Source organism: Curcuma longa, chromosome 4, assembly GCF_044706935.1.
Source record: "Curcuma longa cultivar G26 ecotype Majalengka, Jawa Barat chromosome 4, ITB_CL_G26_1.1, whole genome shotgun sequence".
NCBI classification, from domain to species: domain Eukaryota; kingdom Viridiplantae; phylum Streptophyta; class Magnoliopsida; order Zingiberales; family Zingiberaceae; genus Curcuma; species Curcuma longa.
Genome location: NC_133864.1, coordinates 14,174,088 through 14,194,173, shown reverse-complemented (window position 1 = coordinate 14,194,173; position 20,086 = coordinate 14,174,088). Strand labels below are relative to the sequence as shown.

The 20,086-nt window shown below is 35.3% G+C and overlaps 1 protein-coding gene across 1 annotated transcript in view; it reads left to right on the top strand.

Moving 5' to 3' along the window:
- The window catches only part of LOC141826461 (protein SWEETIE), an 86,356-nt gene extending 68,739 nt beyond the window's left edge, over positions 1–17,617 (top strand). Inside the window, 17 exon segments of the mRNA XM_074713708.1 lie at positions 1,403–1,635; positions 3,934–4,081; positions 4,186–4,254; positions 7,695–7,751; positions 7,949–8,035; positions 8,121–8,249; positions 8,451–8,651; positions 8,737–9,195; positions 11,603–11,665; positions 12,353–12,450; positions 12,592–12,685; positions 12,847–12,982; positions 14,336–14,649; positions 14,726–14,872; positions 14,944–15,108; positions 16,087–16,212; positions 16,357–17,617. Of these exon segments, the coding sequence (XP_074569809.1) occupies positions 1,403–1,635; positions 3,934–4,081; positions 4,186–4,254; positions 7,695–7,751; positions 7,949–8,035; positions 8,121–8,249; positions 8,451–8,651; positions 8,737–9,195; positions 11,603–11,665; positions 12,353–12,450; positions 12,592–12,685; positions 12,847–12,982; positions 14,336–14,649; positions 14,726–14,872; positions 14,944–15,108; positions 16,087–16,212; positions 16,357–17,361 (3,531 nt within the window). The 3' untranslated portion in view covers positions 17,362–17,617.
- Positions 17,618–20,086: the final 2,469 nt, after the last annotated feature.

Here is a 20,086-nt window from a genome sequence, read left to right as displayed (position 1 = left end):
TCATGTTTTTTTGAACATCTAGTTTGCTTTCAAAGGTTTTTTTCATTGACAGTTCTAGCCAAGAATTGAAATCTTGAGCTGTATCGCTTGATATAGGCGAAAAATTTTGTTCCGCTAGTGAACTGGCACTAGCACCGGCGTTTCGGTCGGGATACCGTCCGGAGGCGTCGCCCGGGCTGCGCATGCCCCTGTCGCACGTGCCCAGTCGCAGTATTGGCTTTTTGATATTTTTTAACTTAGATTTTAATAATAAAATCATAGCTATAGTTGGGGATAATTTAAATATGTTTAATTAAAGCCTCTAAAATTATCCTATTATTTTTTTAAAAAATTATATTTTATATTATTATTTTTAAATATTTAGATTAAATTTTTTATTTTAGTTAATATATTTTATATTTTAAAAATATCGACATTGTATTGACACGGTACAGTACGGTACCGAAACTGTATCATTCCGGTCCAAGATCGAAACCTCGGCAAAACTCGATATTTTAAACCTTGGTCCTAGCCCTCAAGCGCCAAGTTAGTGAATGGTAACTTGAGTGAGCCTTAGAGAATAGTGAAGAGAACAAGAGAAACAAAAGAGCTAGAACACTTGAGCTTCAAAGATGCTTATTTCTTGATTCTACTTGAGGAAAATACAAAGCAAATGGTGCTTTTATAGAGCAATACCCTACATATTCCTAAACTTAGTTAATGGTTAGAAGTGCCAATGAAATGCTTAGAAAAATCATTAAACAATAAATATACTTTTTGGGAAATAATTGGATGTTTTAGGGACATTTGCATATAGCTCAATCGGTTCCATGTCTTGAATTTATGCCTTTAGATTGTAGTGAACTTCTCTCCAAGACTTTTGTTTGCATGACCTTCAATTGTGCATGACTCTTTAGAATTAGGCATCCTCATAGTGCATAGTTGAGTTTAATTATTCCTTAATGTAGAATTAGGCCTTACTAAAGAGCATACAATGACAATGGCAATGACAGCATGTTGTATGTGTGGCATGGTAGCTGAAGACAATAACAAGTATCCACCTCTTAACACATTTTTGCAGATGCAAGATATTACTGTTTTGACATATCTAGTGACTTGTTGTACTTTTGTTCCAATTGTCATATTTTCAATGTTGTCTAAACTTACGCATTGTGCTTTTATTGATAAATCCTTTTGGTTGTGGAAATTGTTAGTCGTAATTATTATGATGGCCATCAGCTTCTGAATATTTTTATCTACTTAACAATGTCCATTAACCCTTCACTGCAGTTGCTTTGCTTAGTCTACAAGAAGCATACCTGTCTTTACAAAATTTATTGTAGTTGTCATCTGGAATTGATGCTTATTTGCTGACTACCTAATTTCCTTATGCAATCACTACACATCCTAAATGCTCTGCTAGGTTCTAGCAACACCGAATAGAAGGATTACATCTGATAACTACTCAAGTTCAGTCAATAGTAGTAAAAAAAATGGCACATCTGATGGTGACACGGGGTCCTATTATGGGGAAGATGATGAAGACATGATTGCTAGCTCAAAAGGGGAGCAGGTGCATGGTTCTGCCAACATATTTGGTTCCCCTTTTAAGAGAGAGAATCTTCTCAGATATCGTACCAGGCTTTTTGCTGCTGAGTATGTAAAATCCTTTATATTTCAAGAGTATTGTACTTTTTTTTGTGAATTAGTGATGCACTGATTTTCTTGTTTTCTTAAGAATTTGTGGTATTTAAATAGTTAACATCACTCCTCTCTCTTCTTTGATGAATGACAATAAGGTTGGACGTTACAACCTGCCATGCCTGGATGAAAGCACTTACTCGAAATACTCGAGTTAATAGTAGCTCATTTACCTTATCCTTTGAATCATTTTTATTTGCCCACAATTTGTCATGTGGCATTGAACTAGAGTGTCAGTCTCCGCCTCTATGGATTGACATTCTTGTCAAGATTAATAGGTCAATTATAGCCTAGAATCTTTCTAATCAGTTGAATGTGAGTTTCAATGTTGGCTCCACCATCACAAAGGTAACCTGATGCAACTCGGGAATATCTATTTATATAGAGAATAAATTGACCTCAATATCTAATTCTTTGTAAACTTGGTTAAGTTTTATTTGGTTTATAAATATACTAAAAGCACAATAATTACTTAATAATCAACCTCTAGAACTTAGAATTTAAGCTTCCTAATTTGGAACTTCCAATTTTATCTCACTAATTTTAAATCCCATCACAACCATTTTCAAACACCTCAACATAGCTAAAATTAGGCTTGTGCTCTGTTGCTAATCATATGCTACAATCCTCGCTAAGATAACTAATCTATTAACTTGTCATGTTCAACCACTGATCTAAAATACTAAGCCCGTAATCAACTATGCTTATAAACTCTCTTCGTTAGCCTACGACTTGTAGTGTGGGAAGAAACTAAATTGTCACATTAGATATATTCGCAAATCAAGGAAGCTAAGATTGTATTCATATAATATGGTCAGGGTTCTGGTGATGTATATTTGAAGATACATACAAATCTATTAGCAGATTTTAGCATAATGGGTGGCCCATATCTCCAATTTTGGCATATGTAGGAGCAGTATACTGGAACAAACATATGGATCTCATTTAGCTTGTGATAAAATAAGTTCAACAAATGTAAGTGTGACAACCAATATCGCAGTGAAATATATTATGCCTAGAAGTTTATTTGATACAGACACAAAACTGTAAAATATACAACCATCAATATCGATCTCAAGCCTAAGTAAAAAGTCGGGGATGCATTAGGCCTAAACAATTAACATTGAGTATTTAAACTTATGCATATGAATCTTAATCCTTTGTTCTGAGACTCGATTGTCAAGGTTATGTGCATAGAGCTCAATAGATTAATGAGATTCATATAGTCAATACCATATATCTCGGGCAAACATAACTTGATGTTTATGATGACAGACTGTAGACCACAAAACATAGCTGATGGTAATGATGACAAACTGTAGACACCATATAAAAAAAGTAATTTGTAATATTATGAAGTGTCCTGAGGATATAGTATAGGGGATTGAGCCCAATGGCGTAGGAGGATCTATATAGCCAATACCACTTAGTGAGATAAAGGTTTGGTGGTTGTTGTTGTAATATTATGAAGTGTAAGGATGATACAGAAATGTTGAGCTTCTTTTAATTGAAGTTAACATATTACAGTTTAGAACTACATGCAGCATGTGATCATCATCTAATGTGCCAACACCAGAGCAAGCATTTAAAGCTGTATGAAGCACATAGCTAGTGTCTTTGTCATGATTGATTTGGACAAGATGTGCTTCAGATATTGGAAGAACATTTAGGAATGCTCCGTTTGCATCCCTGTAAATTCCTTGGGATGTTCATAATCATTTTTCATAGATGCGATCCCGGTCCCCTTCAATGAAAACACTTACAATTTACAGTCTTGCATCAACTATGTAATTGGTTTTTTATGAAGAATGAGATGGAAGGACTTTTTCCCTACTTCCCTGTACCACAAAAATAATCACAGCTTTGTTTGGACATAATGTTTCCAGATAACCGTGTGGATTCTTATATTCTATTTTATCCATATGTTGACCAACATAGCATTGACATGTCTTGGTATCTCCTGCATTGAATGGCATGACATGGTCCACGTGACTTTGTAGTTCATTACGTGCCAAGATGCAGCTAAAAAATTCCATTCCATTTCTCAATTTAACATGATCATGTTGTCACGATGTTTGCTACTATTTCTCTCAGCTTTTTAAAAGAGGCAACTTGCTTGTATTATACAATTGACGTTTTATGCTAGTATTTTATATTTGTTTCCTAGTTCAGTGCGTGCGATAATATTATCTTCACTTTGAGGTAAAAATTATGGTCATGTCAGTAATGCTGATAACATGTTCATAACATCAGGTGTTTGAGCTGTCTACCAACTGCAATTGGATCAAACCCAGCACATTTTGATCTTTCTTTGGCAAGGATTGCTATGAATGTCGGGGGCAGTACTTCAGTAGATTGGCTAGTGCTTCACTTGCAAGAATTAATCTCACTTTCTTACCAGGTTTCTGCACTTAAATGTTGTGACAGTAGTTACATGTTTGGGTTTGTTGCCATCAACATACATAATTTACTTCTTTGGACACTCAGAAATTTTAGTTGTTACAGATCAGCACTAGCCAGTTTGAAGGCATGCAACATATTGGTGTGAGAATTCTAAGCATCATAATGGACAAGGTAAAATTTATTAGATTTTGTTTGTACTTATTTCATTTTATTCTGTCAGTAGCCTTTTCTTGTTGCATGGTTTGGTGATTGGTACTGTAATACTCAAATTTGAATGGTGTTTTATCTGTTTGGCAGATTACTATCCTGTGTGTTGTGATATCAATAATTTAGTTACCTGGGTGCCAGTTTAATTTGCATAGAAATGCATCCCATAGTTTTGATGAGATTTATTATTTTAATGCTCAAACAACTTCAATAAATAACTTTGCTATTTAGGCGGTGCTGATGAACTAAGAGAACAAATTTCATTCTTGTGAATTGCTAGTTTAAAACGACAGATTTGTGGAAAATTAAACTAGGTCTTAACCATTGTGTGTTTGCATGCTTCTGTTGCAATATCAATAAGTAGAATACCTGCGTAATGTTTAATTTGCATCGAAATGCATTCCATAGTTTTGATGAAACTAACAATTTTGGTGACTTAACGATCTAAAAAACAAACTTGGCTGTTTGGCAGTGCTGGTTAATTAAGATAATAATTTTCATTCTTGCTAGTTGTTAGTTGAAAAGACAGATTTGTAAGGGAAAAATAGACATTGACTCCAGTGTATGTTGGCATGTGTTGCCCCTTCTCAACTGACTTCCTGAAGTTTATATTGTTACACCCTGCCTGAGGCTGGTACGCTAACAACAGAGTTCCCTCAGTGCATGTGATCTATAGTCACATCTGAGCAAAAAAATTATACTTCAATCAAGAAGCAGCAAACGTCCAAGAATATTTAGCAATCAACCAATCTAACACTGAAGGCAACATAGAGAAAGGGAACACAAATATGAAAAGTAGCTTGTATGTACAAAATAAGGTTCAACTACAGCAAGGTTCCCAATAGCACTTCTATGTAAATGATGAAATCAAAGTATGTAAACTGTAAAGGTTATATCCATCATGAATATCATATGACAGCTGTACAAATACTATAGAAATAGACAATGCAATGATTCACTTAAAGAGCTCCGCATCTGCTCACTACAATCCACCAATCAATAAACATGTGGACCTATTTAATGTGTGTGAGGTTGTACACTCTGCTTTTCTGCGATAGAGAGTGTTGCTTGTCTGCGTTCCAACATGTGCATGACCGCTGAAGGTAGTCGAGCATGTTGCAGCAAACACATCTTACTCGTTGGCATGCCAGGCATGGTCAAGGTGAAAGAAAAAACAGGACAAACTGCTATATGGTTTGAGATCATCCTAACAGACCAAAGACCGTATTTGTATTAGCAAGTAAATCATTCAACTATGATGTTATGCTCTAGGATCATCATGTTCTATGCTATAGTAGCATTCTACTCTACATCAATTAATCACAGAAATTGCATTGTCCATCCTAGATAAATATCACATGCATCACATATATACACACAGTAAAAAAGTGCATGAATAGCTACACAAGGAGGGTTTCTTTGCAAAAGAAAAGATACAACATATTGCTACTTCCAATTGATGATTATACATCATCAGATCACACATGTATCGATAATATATTATTAACAAAGAAGGTAATAAGAATACAATGGCGGTAGAACAATACAAGCATATTGAACAACCTGGTAAAACAGCTTCTCCATATGGTCTGGCACATCAAATGACCAACCTTCTAAATGACCAACCTCCTAAACAACATGGATATAAACATCCAAGATTACTCTATTGATGTCACGAGTATGCAACCATATGCCATCACAAATCCTTGAAGTCACTATATCATTCACGTTCCTAAATAGATGATATAATTAAATTTCAATTTATACTCAATCAAAACTTAACCCACAAGACCACATATTTATCATGGTTAATCATTTGGAAAATTAACACAATTATCCTTAGGGATCTAGATGTGCAATCATTCTTGCTATTAATACCTCTAACTTCCACTAAGATTATTCTAATTATCTTTTTGTTTAACAATCTCAATAGCTTCGGTTGATTCAATAACTAACTAATACCGCTTTCGTGTCACCATTGGCCTCATTATATTATTGTCATAACCAATCTGTTCTTCTCGTGAACATCAAACTCATCTACACATAACACTCAATTCAAACCAATCAAATTCAAAGATCATAGTGAATATTGTGATCTACAATGCCAACACAACAAGACCTAAGTTATCAAAACATAAACCTACCAGCAGTGGATGCGTGTGAAACAACATGTTGCATGGATACTGCAAGGGTGGTGCCAAATACAATATGGTGTTGCCAATACTCTGTGACTCTGGGAGATGAAGATGCTAGGGTTTCTCTGCCATAGGAGGTGCAGCTGTTTGATGGTGACATGTGACAAGGCAACAATTGTCAAGTAGCAATGGAGGCTGCAACTGGAGTGGGAGGATGCACAAGTTGTGCCAACAAAGAGCAGTGGCAGAGGAGTGCTGAGCCACTGGTGGCATCACATGGATTGGGCTCATGCAAGGTTAAGAGGAGGGGAAATGATTGGAGAGGAGAGAGCTTACAACTGGGGGCTTTGGTTAAATCAGGAGCAGCATCCTGAGCTGAGGTTGCGTTGAGCAGAGGAGGAAGATGGGCTCCGGTGTGTCACACTGAATGGAAAGGAGGGGATTTCATGGCTTTTTCACGGGACTAGGGAGGAGGGGAAACAATGGGTATCTAAAATACCTAATACCTGATCCCAATAAACCTGGTTATTAGAACAAATTGACCAATCCTATTAAATCAATTTATTTTGGTCCAAAACTTGTTCATCCCTTAAACATCCAAATTGATCCTGATTGGAGCCTAGTTCGAGCCAAAGTGAAATCAACTTGAAATGCACCTGAAACTACTCTATCTAATATCAAATTAGCCTTAAAACTCAAATTACAACCACTAAATCAGCTTTTTACACATCTGATTCAGCTGTAAAAATATCAAATTAATCTTGTTAAATTCCAATTATCCTAAATTGCATCCATTAAAATATTATTAAATTTTCTGGATCTAACATATATTGTTCTAGTTCATTCTGTTGCTAATTCTGCTGTAGATAAATCTTGAGTCCCAATGCAATTTTGCATGAGTTTGATCTTGTCAGTCTGATGTACTGTAATTTATCCTTCACTATGCGGCTTCCTTGTATTTCATGCTCTATCAAATTGCTGAATGCATATTTGTCCTCCTAGTTGGTTTGTTCTGTTTAATAAAAAATACTGCAGTGTACCGATGGGAAAAATATTCATATAGCTTCCAACTTTATTGATATGGTGTTTTTGACTCGCCAATATATCTTTGAAGGGGCTCTCGTTCATTCTTTCATATGCATTCATGTTTCTTGATCTTCATTATTTCTACTGTTTTCTACATTCATATTCTTTCTTTTGTTCCTTGAATTGCGCTCGTACACATGGATAATCAAGTTGGACATTTGACATTATATTTTAATGTTGCAGTTTGGTGGTACATTGGATCCTGATCTTCCCGGTCACCTCTTGTTGGAACAGTATCAGGTACATCAATCATATTTATTTTCTTAGTAAGAACAATCATTTATTCATGTTTTGTAAGCATAATTTCAGAACAAACTGGAAATTTTATATCCTTGGTTTTGCAACAGTTGACATATAATAGTTGGATAAATGATTAAAGCTACAGCTATGCATTTCATGATTATTGTGCTGCATTTGACTTGCTCTTTTCTGTGCAGGCTCAATTAGTCTCTGCTGTTCGAACTTCAATAAGCACATCTTCTAGTCCTCTTCTCTTGGAATATGGTCTAGAACTAGCAACGAAGGTGCAAAAGTTACAACTCTTGTATCAATCTCATTTACTTGTTTGCTACTTTAAGGTGTTAGAAAACATTGCACCTGAAATTTCAGATCCTGACTAGCGGAATCATTAGTGAAGATCAGATTGCTCTTAATCGCATGTATGCTCTGATTTCTCGTCCACTCGATGATATTAAAGACTTGTACTATCCATCATTTGCTGAATGGGTTGCATGCAAGGTGCTTTGTTCTCTACCACCATGAAGTTTTTTTACTGTTGTTTTATAGTTTGAATTCTCGAAGCTAGACCTAAATTAGAGTGATGACTTGCTAACTAGTTTTTACTGGTCTTCCTTGTAACAAATAATAATAATAGTAATGATTTGGTTCTTGTATTATTAATTTTAATATTTTTATCCATGATTTTGGCTTTCCTAATAGATTAAGATTAGACTTCTGGCTGCCCATGCTTCCATAAAGAATTATGTCTATCAGTTATTGAAGGAGAAGAAAGATATTCCTAATGGGTACCTGCAGTTGGTACCATTATTTTCTTCCAGCTCAACAATTTTGGGGAAATACTGGATTAGCGTTCTTAAAGATTTTATGTATATATCTTTTGGCTTGCATTCAAAATTTTATGTAAGTATACATTTCTTTTGTTTTCTTTTTATTACAAAGGCTGATTGAAACACTTAAGTTCTCATTTATAGTTATTTTCTTGCAGTATAAACCATTCCTAGACGGGATTCAATTTGCGGTGGTTTCTTTCGAGGTGAAAAAGTGTCTAAATGAAGTTTGGGCACTAATTCTGCAGGCAATTGCTCTTGATGTTGTACCTATGAAGTTCAAAACAGAAAATTCATCAGAATCAAATACTAGAGTTTCGGATAAACATCTGTCCTTATCTGGTTACAGCATGGTTGGCTTGGAAAATGAGGAGTTTCATTTTATGTGGGGACTATCACAGCTGATTATGTTTCAAGGACAGCAACCTGTATCAGATATGGAAGTGACATTGTTCCCTCCTGATGAAAAGAAAATTCGTGGTTCTGTGTTGCAAGGGGGGTCTCATTTTATGTTGCCTTCCTATGAGATTGCTCTATCTGTATTTCATTCTCTTTCAACTGAAGCTTTTTTCCAACATGATTTTGTTTCACCAGGTCTCTGCACCGACATCTTTCAGGTAAATTGTTATCTTCTTACATGGTTCATGGTGGGAACAAATTTATTGGATTTGAATTCACTTAGATTGATGTTGGCCATTGCATTATGTTAAAGAATATCTATCAACAGTATCTTGTTAATTTTATTTAATTTCTTTGTATATATGTTGGTATATGTGTTTACTAATGTACATATCTGATTGCCCACATATGCATTTGAATGTGAAAGTACATGGATACCTGTATGACTAATTATGTGCTTGTGTGGTGTCTTTAGGTGGTTGTGTACGATTAATAGGATAATATTCTCTCACAGTCATTAAGCAGTTTACAATCTTCATGAGAAAAAAAAGGGCAGCCTTGTACACAAAACTCCCATCAATGCGAGTTCTGGGGAAGGGTCTATTGTGTGCAGCCTTATTCTGCTTTGCAATAGGTTATTTTTGAGACTCAAACCCGTAACTTCTAGGTCACACAACAACAACTTTACCATTGCACCAAAGCTCCCTTGAGAATAATTAATATATTTTGATGGGGTTTTGCATTAATTGTGCCATAACATCTTTTGGTAACTATTGGACCTATGTCTAAATATTTATCAAAAGAGCGTCCCACCCATAATATGATAATCGAAATACCCCTTTGTGCTCCACCTTTGACCAAAAATTTGGAGCATGCCATGTTTTGACTAAAGATTTGGTAATTCAACTTAGCTCTTCTTCAGCATGACATGATTAGGAGCTCGACAATATCATCATCATTGGTGATGACTATAGGGATTATATAATTGAAGGCTTATCTTCATCAGCACTTCTAGACTAAAGATATAGAGGGCCTTAAGTATTTTCTTGACATAAAGATGACTTGCTTGAAAGAAGGTATCTATATCCCTCAGCGAAGTATGTATTTGAGATGCTCTATATGTGTTTCTTTGACATCATGTTACTGTATCCTCTTAGGATGTAATCTTATTTTTCTTTGTTGAAAAAGAAGCAAACACTGGTGGTGGTGGCTAGGTTAAGTGTAGAGTGAGAATATAGGACTACGGCCTTAGCAAGGTATGAGCTCATTTGGGTTAAGCATTTGTTAACTAAGCTAGAGTACATCCTTACTGCCTATGAAACTTTACTGTGATATTCAAACGACAACACACCCAGCCTCAAATCTAAAGTTAAGGACAAAGCACGTAAAGAGATTATCACTTCTTGAGATGAAGTGATACAATCTAATGAGATTGTGGCATTGTTATTTCTGATGATTGTTTGGCACATTGCTAAATAAATGGTTAAGAGGGCCTAAAGTTGAACATGTCCATAACAAGTTGGGTTCTACAATATATTCAAAAAGCTTGGGGGAGTGTTGGGACCTATGTGTAAATATGTATCTCATAGGAATATACTCGTAATGTTTCATGATATCAATAGCATCTATAAGTAGTGGGGGCTACTTAATGGTTATTCTTTAGAAATACTCCCCCAAAACAACAACTAGCAGTTAGCAATGAGGCATTTATATGTCAGTATTTGACTCCATTAACCTAAATTGTCATGGGAACTGATACTATATATCAATTATTGTCATTTGCCGAGTCTTGTCTATGTTGCCTATCACACTTGAGTGGTATGTGGTCCCTTTTGCCTATCAGCTACAGTAATTTCTAATTCTATGTTCCTCTAAACATAGGTCACAATGATTTCTGGGATTGAGGGTATAAAATGAATTTGTGTGCGATATTGGTTTCTCTTTAGTTTTCACACTCTCAGTCTCCAATTATTTAATCCTCTATTATTATTTTTCCGGTATTTTACCAAAGGGCTTACCTAGATTTCAAAAATTATCAAAGGGTGCACCACACTTTGAAATTTACCAAAGGGTGCACTTCTCTCCCCAAATACCCCTTTCATTAAAACAAACTTCTCCCCATGCGGACCTTTGGCCGCACAGCTAGGGGCCTGATTGTGTGGCTGAATGTCCTTGGCTGTGTGGCCGCCACAGGGAGAAGTTTTTTTATACAACTTTTTATTGAAAGGGATATTTTGGGGAAAAAGTGTGCCCTTTGGTAATTTCCAAAGTCTAGGTTCACCCTTTGGTAAAATGCCCTTATTCTTTTGCATTCATCCAAGTCTATCTTTGTTATTCAGTAACTATTTGTCCTCTGGTGATCTTTTGGTATCATGTTAACCAACGGAGTAAATATTAAAACTATGGCAACACGTACACTGCACTTTCAAGACTCAATGTGTGTGTTTGTATAGATAGATATATGCATATATATGGACACAAATATATGTACATGTATACATGTACACAAAAATATAGAGCAAGAGAGACTGCGACTAATGGCTTACTTTTTAAAATCTTCCTTATCATAATTTGACTGATGGAAGGTAATACTCTCTAATTCTTCATGTTTTTTCTCGAGTGCAGATTCTTGTGTATGCTCAGATACCTTACTCTAGGGGTGGCCTTGTCATATCTTTACTGTCACAGGTAAGTAGAATTGATGCTCTGATTCCAATAGATTAACTACTAGTTGTATACTCGCAATGCTGGCATGAATCAGGTCCATGAAATCTATGGAAATCAAAATTCACAGTAGGCATTGGGTCCTCCAAACTCTAATCTAATTTGCATCTTTTATTGGGAAAAAAAACTGCATAGTGGCAACTAATTGGTGAATAGATATTTACGTCAGCCATATAAAGGGAAGAAACATGTCTCAGTTTTCAATTCAATGGTGTATGTTCACTGCCATTGATTCATTTGTCCAATTGGTGGTTTTATTAATTTCCTCCAAACTTAAATTTTGTCTATTTCTAGTGAACTATTGTTATCTCTTATGAACATGTAAATTACATATACATGATCACAGACAAGGTTAGTTTTGCCTCCTGGGAACACATATGTCCTTTTGCCATTGCTTTCTGAGCTTGTGGAGAAAGTATGTATGGCATATTTAGTTCATTGATGATCTTCCTTTTGCCATTGCTTTCTGAACTTGTGGAGAAAGTATGATGACATATTTAGTTCATTGATGATTTTCATACTCTTGGCAGTGCAAGTATGCATATTTTTTGCTAAAATGTATTTACATATCTCAAAAATATATTATATTTCTCTTAATATAATTTTGCTAGCACAAACATTCAATTTTACAATGATTAATATTTTGAACAGATAGTCCAGTTCTGTCCTGATGCCTTTTTTGAGCTGGAAAATTTTACTACGTCAACAACAGAGCTTTTTCTCAAGTACCTTGTAATAACATTTCAAAGGTAGTTAAGCAACATAGAGCTCAAACTTTTACTATTTCAAGAAAAAGATTGTTAACTTTTCTATCATATTTTCGTAATATCAGATTATGTTCTGTCATCCTTATGACTGAATTTTCATCTTAACTATCTACTTAATTCCAGAAGCAAGAATGCAATTTTTCAGTCCAGCGGCCAGGATCTGCTTGCTGCCTTGTCCACTGTTTTTAAAACAGTAGCAAATAGGACAAAGCAAAAGGTATGTTAAAGTATATAATATTCAATCACTACCATGCTTACTTTTGAGAAGTTCCCATCACCCTGTAGAATTGAACGTATATTTTAGTGTTTCTTTATATATATGTCAAGGTACTCCTTACTTTATTTTTTGTACTAATTGGTGTCATTTCTTTTTACCAGATAAGGTGGAAATTGATAGTGGCAGTTATGTCACTCTTCTATCAATGGTTTATTGAGGCTTCAGATGGCCTAGGATTGTCAAAATTTGCCTATTTTCTTCAATATATGGTGCCTACAATTAAAGATTTGCTAAGATGTATGTGCTATTTGACTTGGTCACGGCCCTTCCATGCACATTAGATCCATGACTTTCCTTTCCTTGACTGCATGCTAGCTTGATGTATAATGTTGTTATTTTAAAACTGAAAATGTTTGTCCAAAACCATTCATTCAATTGGGACTTGGGACGAAATATCCTGTTTTATATTGTTCTATAATGTCTGAGACACAGCATTCTATTTAAGGATGAGACTTAATTGCAAAGAAAAGAGGAAAATTTCAATTGTAGTTTGTGTTAAATTATGCCTGAGCCTTATCTTCCATGGTTATCTGTAATGTAATCTAATGTGATATTGTCGTTTATCTAATATTAAAATAATTTTTTATTTACTCTGGAGGAGGCCAAGTTCCAGCTACTGGAATCTTCCCTACAGGCTAGATGATACAGTAAATTAATCTTATGATCCCTTAAGTGTAGAACTGACTTTGCAGTAGTAACTAAGTAATTCCCAAACTTCAATAGATTGTCATCACCAAGTGTTGATCCTTAGACTGGGACTGCAATAGTACTAATAATTGAAAATATTTTGTTCGTCACCCAACTTCAATGGATTTTCATCACCAAACATGGATGCCTGGGCATTACGGAGGGCCCAAGAAGTAATATGAAGCTAATGGCAGCACCAACTTGAATAGGCCAATGAAACTTTATTTTTTGACGATGGTGATGGTGAACACCAAAAGGCAATTGAGGGATAATAATCCTGCAAGCTAGTTCTTCTCTTCTACTCTTCCCAGATCGCACAAGGGTATTATGTTAATCGAAAACATTGAAAGACATGACACATGTGTCAACCAGTAAACTAGGGACAAACATTTTATTGGAAGCATCTTTATTCTTTATCCAAAGTGTTTCTATTCTCTCAAATAGATTTCCTTAACGTTGGCATTGATTGGATTTGTATTGTGAGACTCATTTGCATTAAGTAAAGGAAACCAATAAAACTTTGCTTTTTGAACAATCTCTGTATAGAATTTAAACTCATGAAGATAGCCTGTTTCTGTTGCCGTAGAATGTGTTCTCTCTCTCCTAGTTGATATAGTGGGTGGTCTAACATCTACTATCAAATTCTTGCTCATTTATTGTATTGGCATAGGTATTGATCCATGTTAAATCAGTTAATTTACTTGATGTGCATACTCAGGTTGTAATTTACTAATTTCTATGAGCTGCAGGCCTGGGTTTTGACATATTTCATTTCTATTGCTTATGAAAATTTGTGATTTACTATTCTCTCATTCTGTGCTTTTGTTTATTCGATGATAATTTCAATTGGATGTTGCATGCAAAAATGGCCATATATTTTACAGGTTGCCTCCTTATTTGCAGTTGATGCTGGAAACTACGATGAGGAAAACAGCCTTCAAAAAACTGTCTTAGGATCCTGGGCTGATGTCCTCTTATTTTTATCTGGTGAATGCATTAAAAGGATTTTGATTGTGGACGACAGGATAAATGAGTCTTCTAAACTTCTAGCCATGATACTTGTGTTCTGTTTAGAAGAAACTGTAGCTTTGGCTAGACTAGTACATGAAGCTCAACACCTCTCAGAAAATAGTGCAATTGATGGTATGCTCTTTTATAGCATCGTGAACAACTGCACCAACTACATCAGCAATATTATCTTTACCAACAATATGCAGGTAATGGTACTTGCTAATCTTTGCTGCCTAAAACATGATAGTTTTAGGGGAAAATTTAGTGGGAGTTAATTGACAGGTTCAGGCTTTAGGATTTCATATACTGAAAACTATTGCACAAAGAGAACTTGCTGAGGACTCGCGTCGGAGGGACCATTCATTTATTCAACTCTTATCTGGAGAATTACTGGGGAATCTTTTTCTTTTCCTTGACAAAACACTCAAGGTAGCTGTTGAACAATTATGGACAAGTAACATACCACTTGCTCATGCCTGACTGAATTATTTGTTATGAAGGAGCCAGTAAAAAGGGAAACTCTAGCTGTCACAGAGGAGTGCTTGAAACTGCTTTTCATCTTTCACACACTTGCACAAGGAAGTGAACATCAGCATCATTTCACACTGCTGCTTCTGGAAGCCTTATATCTTGTTTTCTACCGATCCAATGAATCCCATGCAGAGGTAATTCAGCTAATGATTTGGCTTGACTTAATTACAGGTGATATTGAGCTAGATATGGTTCGTGTAGCCACCCAGATAGCTAGGTCAAACTCAATTTGATGATGATAATGATGATTCTAGTGTTAATACTGATATGTGGGTGTAAAAGTTAATATTTTATTATTCAATTTTGTATTTTTGAAGCTAATGCCCATGTGTGTACTGCCCAATATCTGGCACCGTACCATCTTCTACATCTCAATACATGTGTACACAAGGTGTACCACACCATACCGTGTTATAGACCACCTGCGTTGTAAGTTCCAATTGTCATTCACTTGTTGAACTGGAATCTATGTATCATTCATCCAATACGATGCAATTACTAAATTTTTAATTCCATCATGGTCTGTTCTTCAAATGTCTTTTTCAGTGACAGCTAAACAACTCCTTATGAATTGAACTGATTCTTTCGTTGGGAAGTATAGATTATCAGAGCATCCTGGCTGATCTCTGATCCTTAGGACCTTAGCACAGTTAGACTCTTTACTCATATAGTCATTTACAGATTTAAAGAAGAAAAGGAAAAGCTTTAGGTCTCATCTAATGTTTGGTGTTCTACTGACTCCTTTAAACAATGAAGTTGGGGACAGATGCAGGCTTCAAGTCAAGCAGACTAGAAGTATATCATCACCAAATTATTGGGAGAACAAATTTTAAATTGTTCAAGATACTCTACCCCTTTTCAGACTACATACATATCCCTAGTAACAAGTTCTAATTAAAAAATTATTGGCATATAGACAGGTTGCTATAGTTACTATAGTGGTTTCATCAAGTAGTGCCAGGTTCATATGTTGGGGATTAGGAGGACAACAATCTACCAGTTTTAAGTGTTTAATGATACAGTCTAAAAAAGGGAAAACTTTCATCATTCTGCACAAGTAGAAGTGTTGTCTTATTGTCTTCATGCTTTCTCATTGCACACATGTTGTTTAGGTACTGAGTGGCATTAATAATACTACAAGAAGGATGGTTTCCCATCTTGTTCAGATTCCCACAGCTGCAGCCCATATCAAAGATGCGATGTTAGAAATGCCTGTTCTGCAAAGACAACAACTTCAGGTTCAGTTATTGAGTTAAATTTTTGTTTTTGTTGCTTGCAAATAATCAAAGCTCTGTGTATTCTCTTTCTTGTGGGTTGGTGTTGCATTCTCTTCTCTGCTTACTTGAATGTAACTACTGAGATACTGTTATTTGCATCTTCAGGAGATGATTAGGGCTTCCATTAATCCACAAGGTCAGGTGACAATGCAGGTCAAATTACCCGACAGTAAGGTGCAGACTTTTGATACTATACAAGCACAATCTGAAAAGCAAGAGGTAAATGAAGAACATACTTATGATGGTGACACTAAAGATGAAGATGAAAATGAAGATGGAGATGACGATTGGGATAACTTCCAATCTTTTCCTGCTGATACTGCACCTGCTTCTGCTGTTGAATCACATGATAGCAGAGCAAGTTCAGAGCTAGCTTCACTTGATGATCCAGCCATCAAGAGTCTGCCGCTGGATCAAAATAGAGGTCTTGTCCATGATCACTTGCAGCTTAATATTTCTGAAGAGGTCAGTGATGCACCAAATGCCTCACCTGGTGAAGACAAAGACATTAATGATACACACGATGCATCACCTGTCAAAGTCAAAGAAACCACAAGCCTTGTCATCGACAAACTTAAGGAAGACTCAAGTGTTTCACAAACAGAAATGGTCATACAAGATAGTTGTAAAAGCAGTTATCAGGATCTCCACCAGAGTGCCGAGATAAATGAAGATGGATTTCAAAATATAGGACATAATTCACTGCAACTATCAACTCAAAATCATCTATATGAGGAAGTGAGCAAGCAACAAAGTGAACTCGTCAATGATGATGAAGCTACAAAAGATAGTGAAGCTTACATTGAAAAAAATAGTGGTGATATGCTTTCTGCTTCCGTAGACACTGAAAAGGACAATTACAAGCATCATCAATTCCATGATGGTAAGGTTCAATCGATAGATTCAACCAATGGAGACAACTCCAACCATTCACATGGTGTACCAATAGCTGAAATGGATAAGCAAGATGACGTTGGTGGCACGTCCAATGATGGAACTGGATTCGAAACCAATGCCAAAGCGGAATTGAAAGAGTTATCAGCTGGCTCATTGCAACTTTCTGAGGACATCAAAGAACCAGCCAATGACACGAAAGTGGAAAACACCTAAATTATGGATATAGTCATTTGCTATTCAATTCTTTGTCGTTGCCAATGTGCTAGAATTTTTATATAGTGATTTAATTCTGCAAGAGAAATTATTTTTGTAGCTCCTTATGTATGTATGTATGTATCCTCATAACTGGAATTACAAGGCTACGTAAGGCCAGAGTGACACGAAAGTGTATTTTTGTTTCTCTAAAGCATTTATTGGTTCTTGTAAATAAAGGATGAAATTTCATGTGTATCGGCCAAGGGGAAAAGAGAAGTAATCAAATTTGTATTTAATGCATTTTGTTTCATTTTTTTCTCTCTTTTCAAGGTGAAGGAACGGGTAATGAATGGTACCGAACGCACATCCTTTTGATTTACCTAGCAAAGTAAACACGGTTATACCGAACAAAAGACGATACAATTGTCATGTCTACCAATTTCAGGCAGTTAAAGAATAATGCCATCAATTATGTCAATTATTCAAAAGAGTGTTAGTCAAACTTAAACGTGTTTAAATCTGTTGTTATCTCTAAATGCTTGTAAGTTTAATCAAACTTGAACATGACTCAAATTAATGTCTTTGTATGATTTGATTCAGAATCAGTTATTAGATAATCCAACCCAAATTACAAGCAAGTAGAATGGATGAGTGTACTGGAGTTGATGAATGTATAATTATTATCATTGGCAATTCTATTAGCCGTGGTTAATATGTAATTTGATCATCTGCCGAGCCAAATGCCCCAATTGATTGTTGCCTTATTGTAGATGAGGTGTAACTAACAACATTCCGTGTAAATCAATTCCGATCTTCTAAGATCGAGTCCTTTCTTTGTTGCGGTATTTTGTTCAATTATGAGAAGTGGACAATATTTTCAATCAAATACGAAATTAGAAAATATTAATAAATTTATCTTTCTGGGGAATGCACCTTATGAGAGTGATTCATTACATTAGAACATTTGGTAATAAGTTTTTATGCCATTGCATTTTAAACTCGGCATAATATGTATCTTGCCTCTACAAATTTTTTTCCTTTTTTTATTTCACTGCCAAAAATCTTTCAAGGCAATAAATTTTCCTTTTTTATGGAGAAAATTTCAATCTGATTAAATATATTTTACATTTATTTTTTAAACTAATTATAGTATTTCCCTTCATAATCTTAACAAATATAGCAATCAATGAAGAATAAGATATGAAGTTATATATTTTTTCCGTAATAAAATCCAATAAAAACTTTAAACTATATAAGAGTATCTTTAAAAATTTTAAGCTCCAATTGCTTTTTCCCTATAACTATTAACATCGTTCCATTTATATGATGAGAAAATAAACAACAATTTCTATGCCCAAGTAATTAATTTTCATTCAAGTTTAATTATCTTAGTCCGATCCCGTGGCAGTAAGCAAACTACAACCACGTCTTGGATGCAGTTATCATTTCATTTGATAGATTTTAATTCATTCATTTGGAAAAGAAAAAAAATCTCCATTTGATAGATCTTCACTCAAAATTCAAATTAACTTCAAATTTAAAAAGAAAGTACTTAATCTCATATTATCTTTTATGGTGAGTCAATTTGTACTATTAACCATCTTAATTTGGTCTTATTTTAATTCTAATTTAGTTATTGCAAATTTAGTTTATATTTTTATAATTATTATTTGTAGAAAAAGAAGATTAACAAGCAGACTTATTAAATCTTTTCACCGGAAAAAAATTAAACGAGGGAAAATATTGGCGAAATAATTTTTTTCAGTCAAATATTGTGGATGGTCAAATCATCAATAAACGAATGATCCAACATGTACATTCTCCAAAGGTCATCGATAAGGATGATGCAAAGGACTGAAAAGCACTTCAAAAGAGAATTAAAATAACATCAGAAAGGTCTCGAGAGACTACTCCGACGCTTATATTAGGATTCGCCCTAGGTATCAAAGTAGGAAAAAAAAGATAAAAGAGAGAGCTTAGTAGAATACCTTTGAGCCTCCCCCCTGGCATTTATTTTTTCTAGGGTTTATATAACTGTAAGAAGAACATCTTCACGTCAGACACTAGATTTTCTTTCATCATCCTTGTATGAGCCAATGAAGGAACCAGATTTGACAGTCATTAGTAACCTCTACATTCACCAATCGCTGCATGTTTGATGGAGGGCATCAAGGAAATTAGATTTGATAACCGTGTAACCGCTTTATCATTCACATAATGTTGTGTATTTCAGAATATTCATAGTCATTGTTTGCACCTAGATGACTTCATCAATAAGGCTATTATGTCACTTTCTTGTCTGCACTCCTCTCACATATTCTCAGTGGACTATGTAGAATGTGGGTTTGATCTGAGAAGGGATGAAGATATGAGATCAATGTTTAGTGGCTATAGGATAGATGATGTCAACAATTAAGGTCGGAACAGAGAGGATGTCGACAACTGAAATCAAGACAGTGAGGATGCTGACAGCTGAGGCCCAGACAATTGATGATGTCGGAAGTTGAAATTGAGGTATGTGTCGGCGATTGGAGCCGAGATAGTGATGATGTCAGAGTGAGGCTGATTGAGATATGATGTCGAAGAAGACTGAAACCAAGATGATAGAGATGTCGACAATAATTGTCTGGCCTCCAGACAAGTCCTATTGTTTAGGACGTCGGGAGTAGATTTGATCGAACTTGAATCTCATATGGACGGTTCGATTCTCTTCGGACAATATTTGACTACCCCTTATGATGGA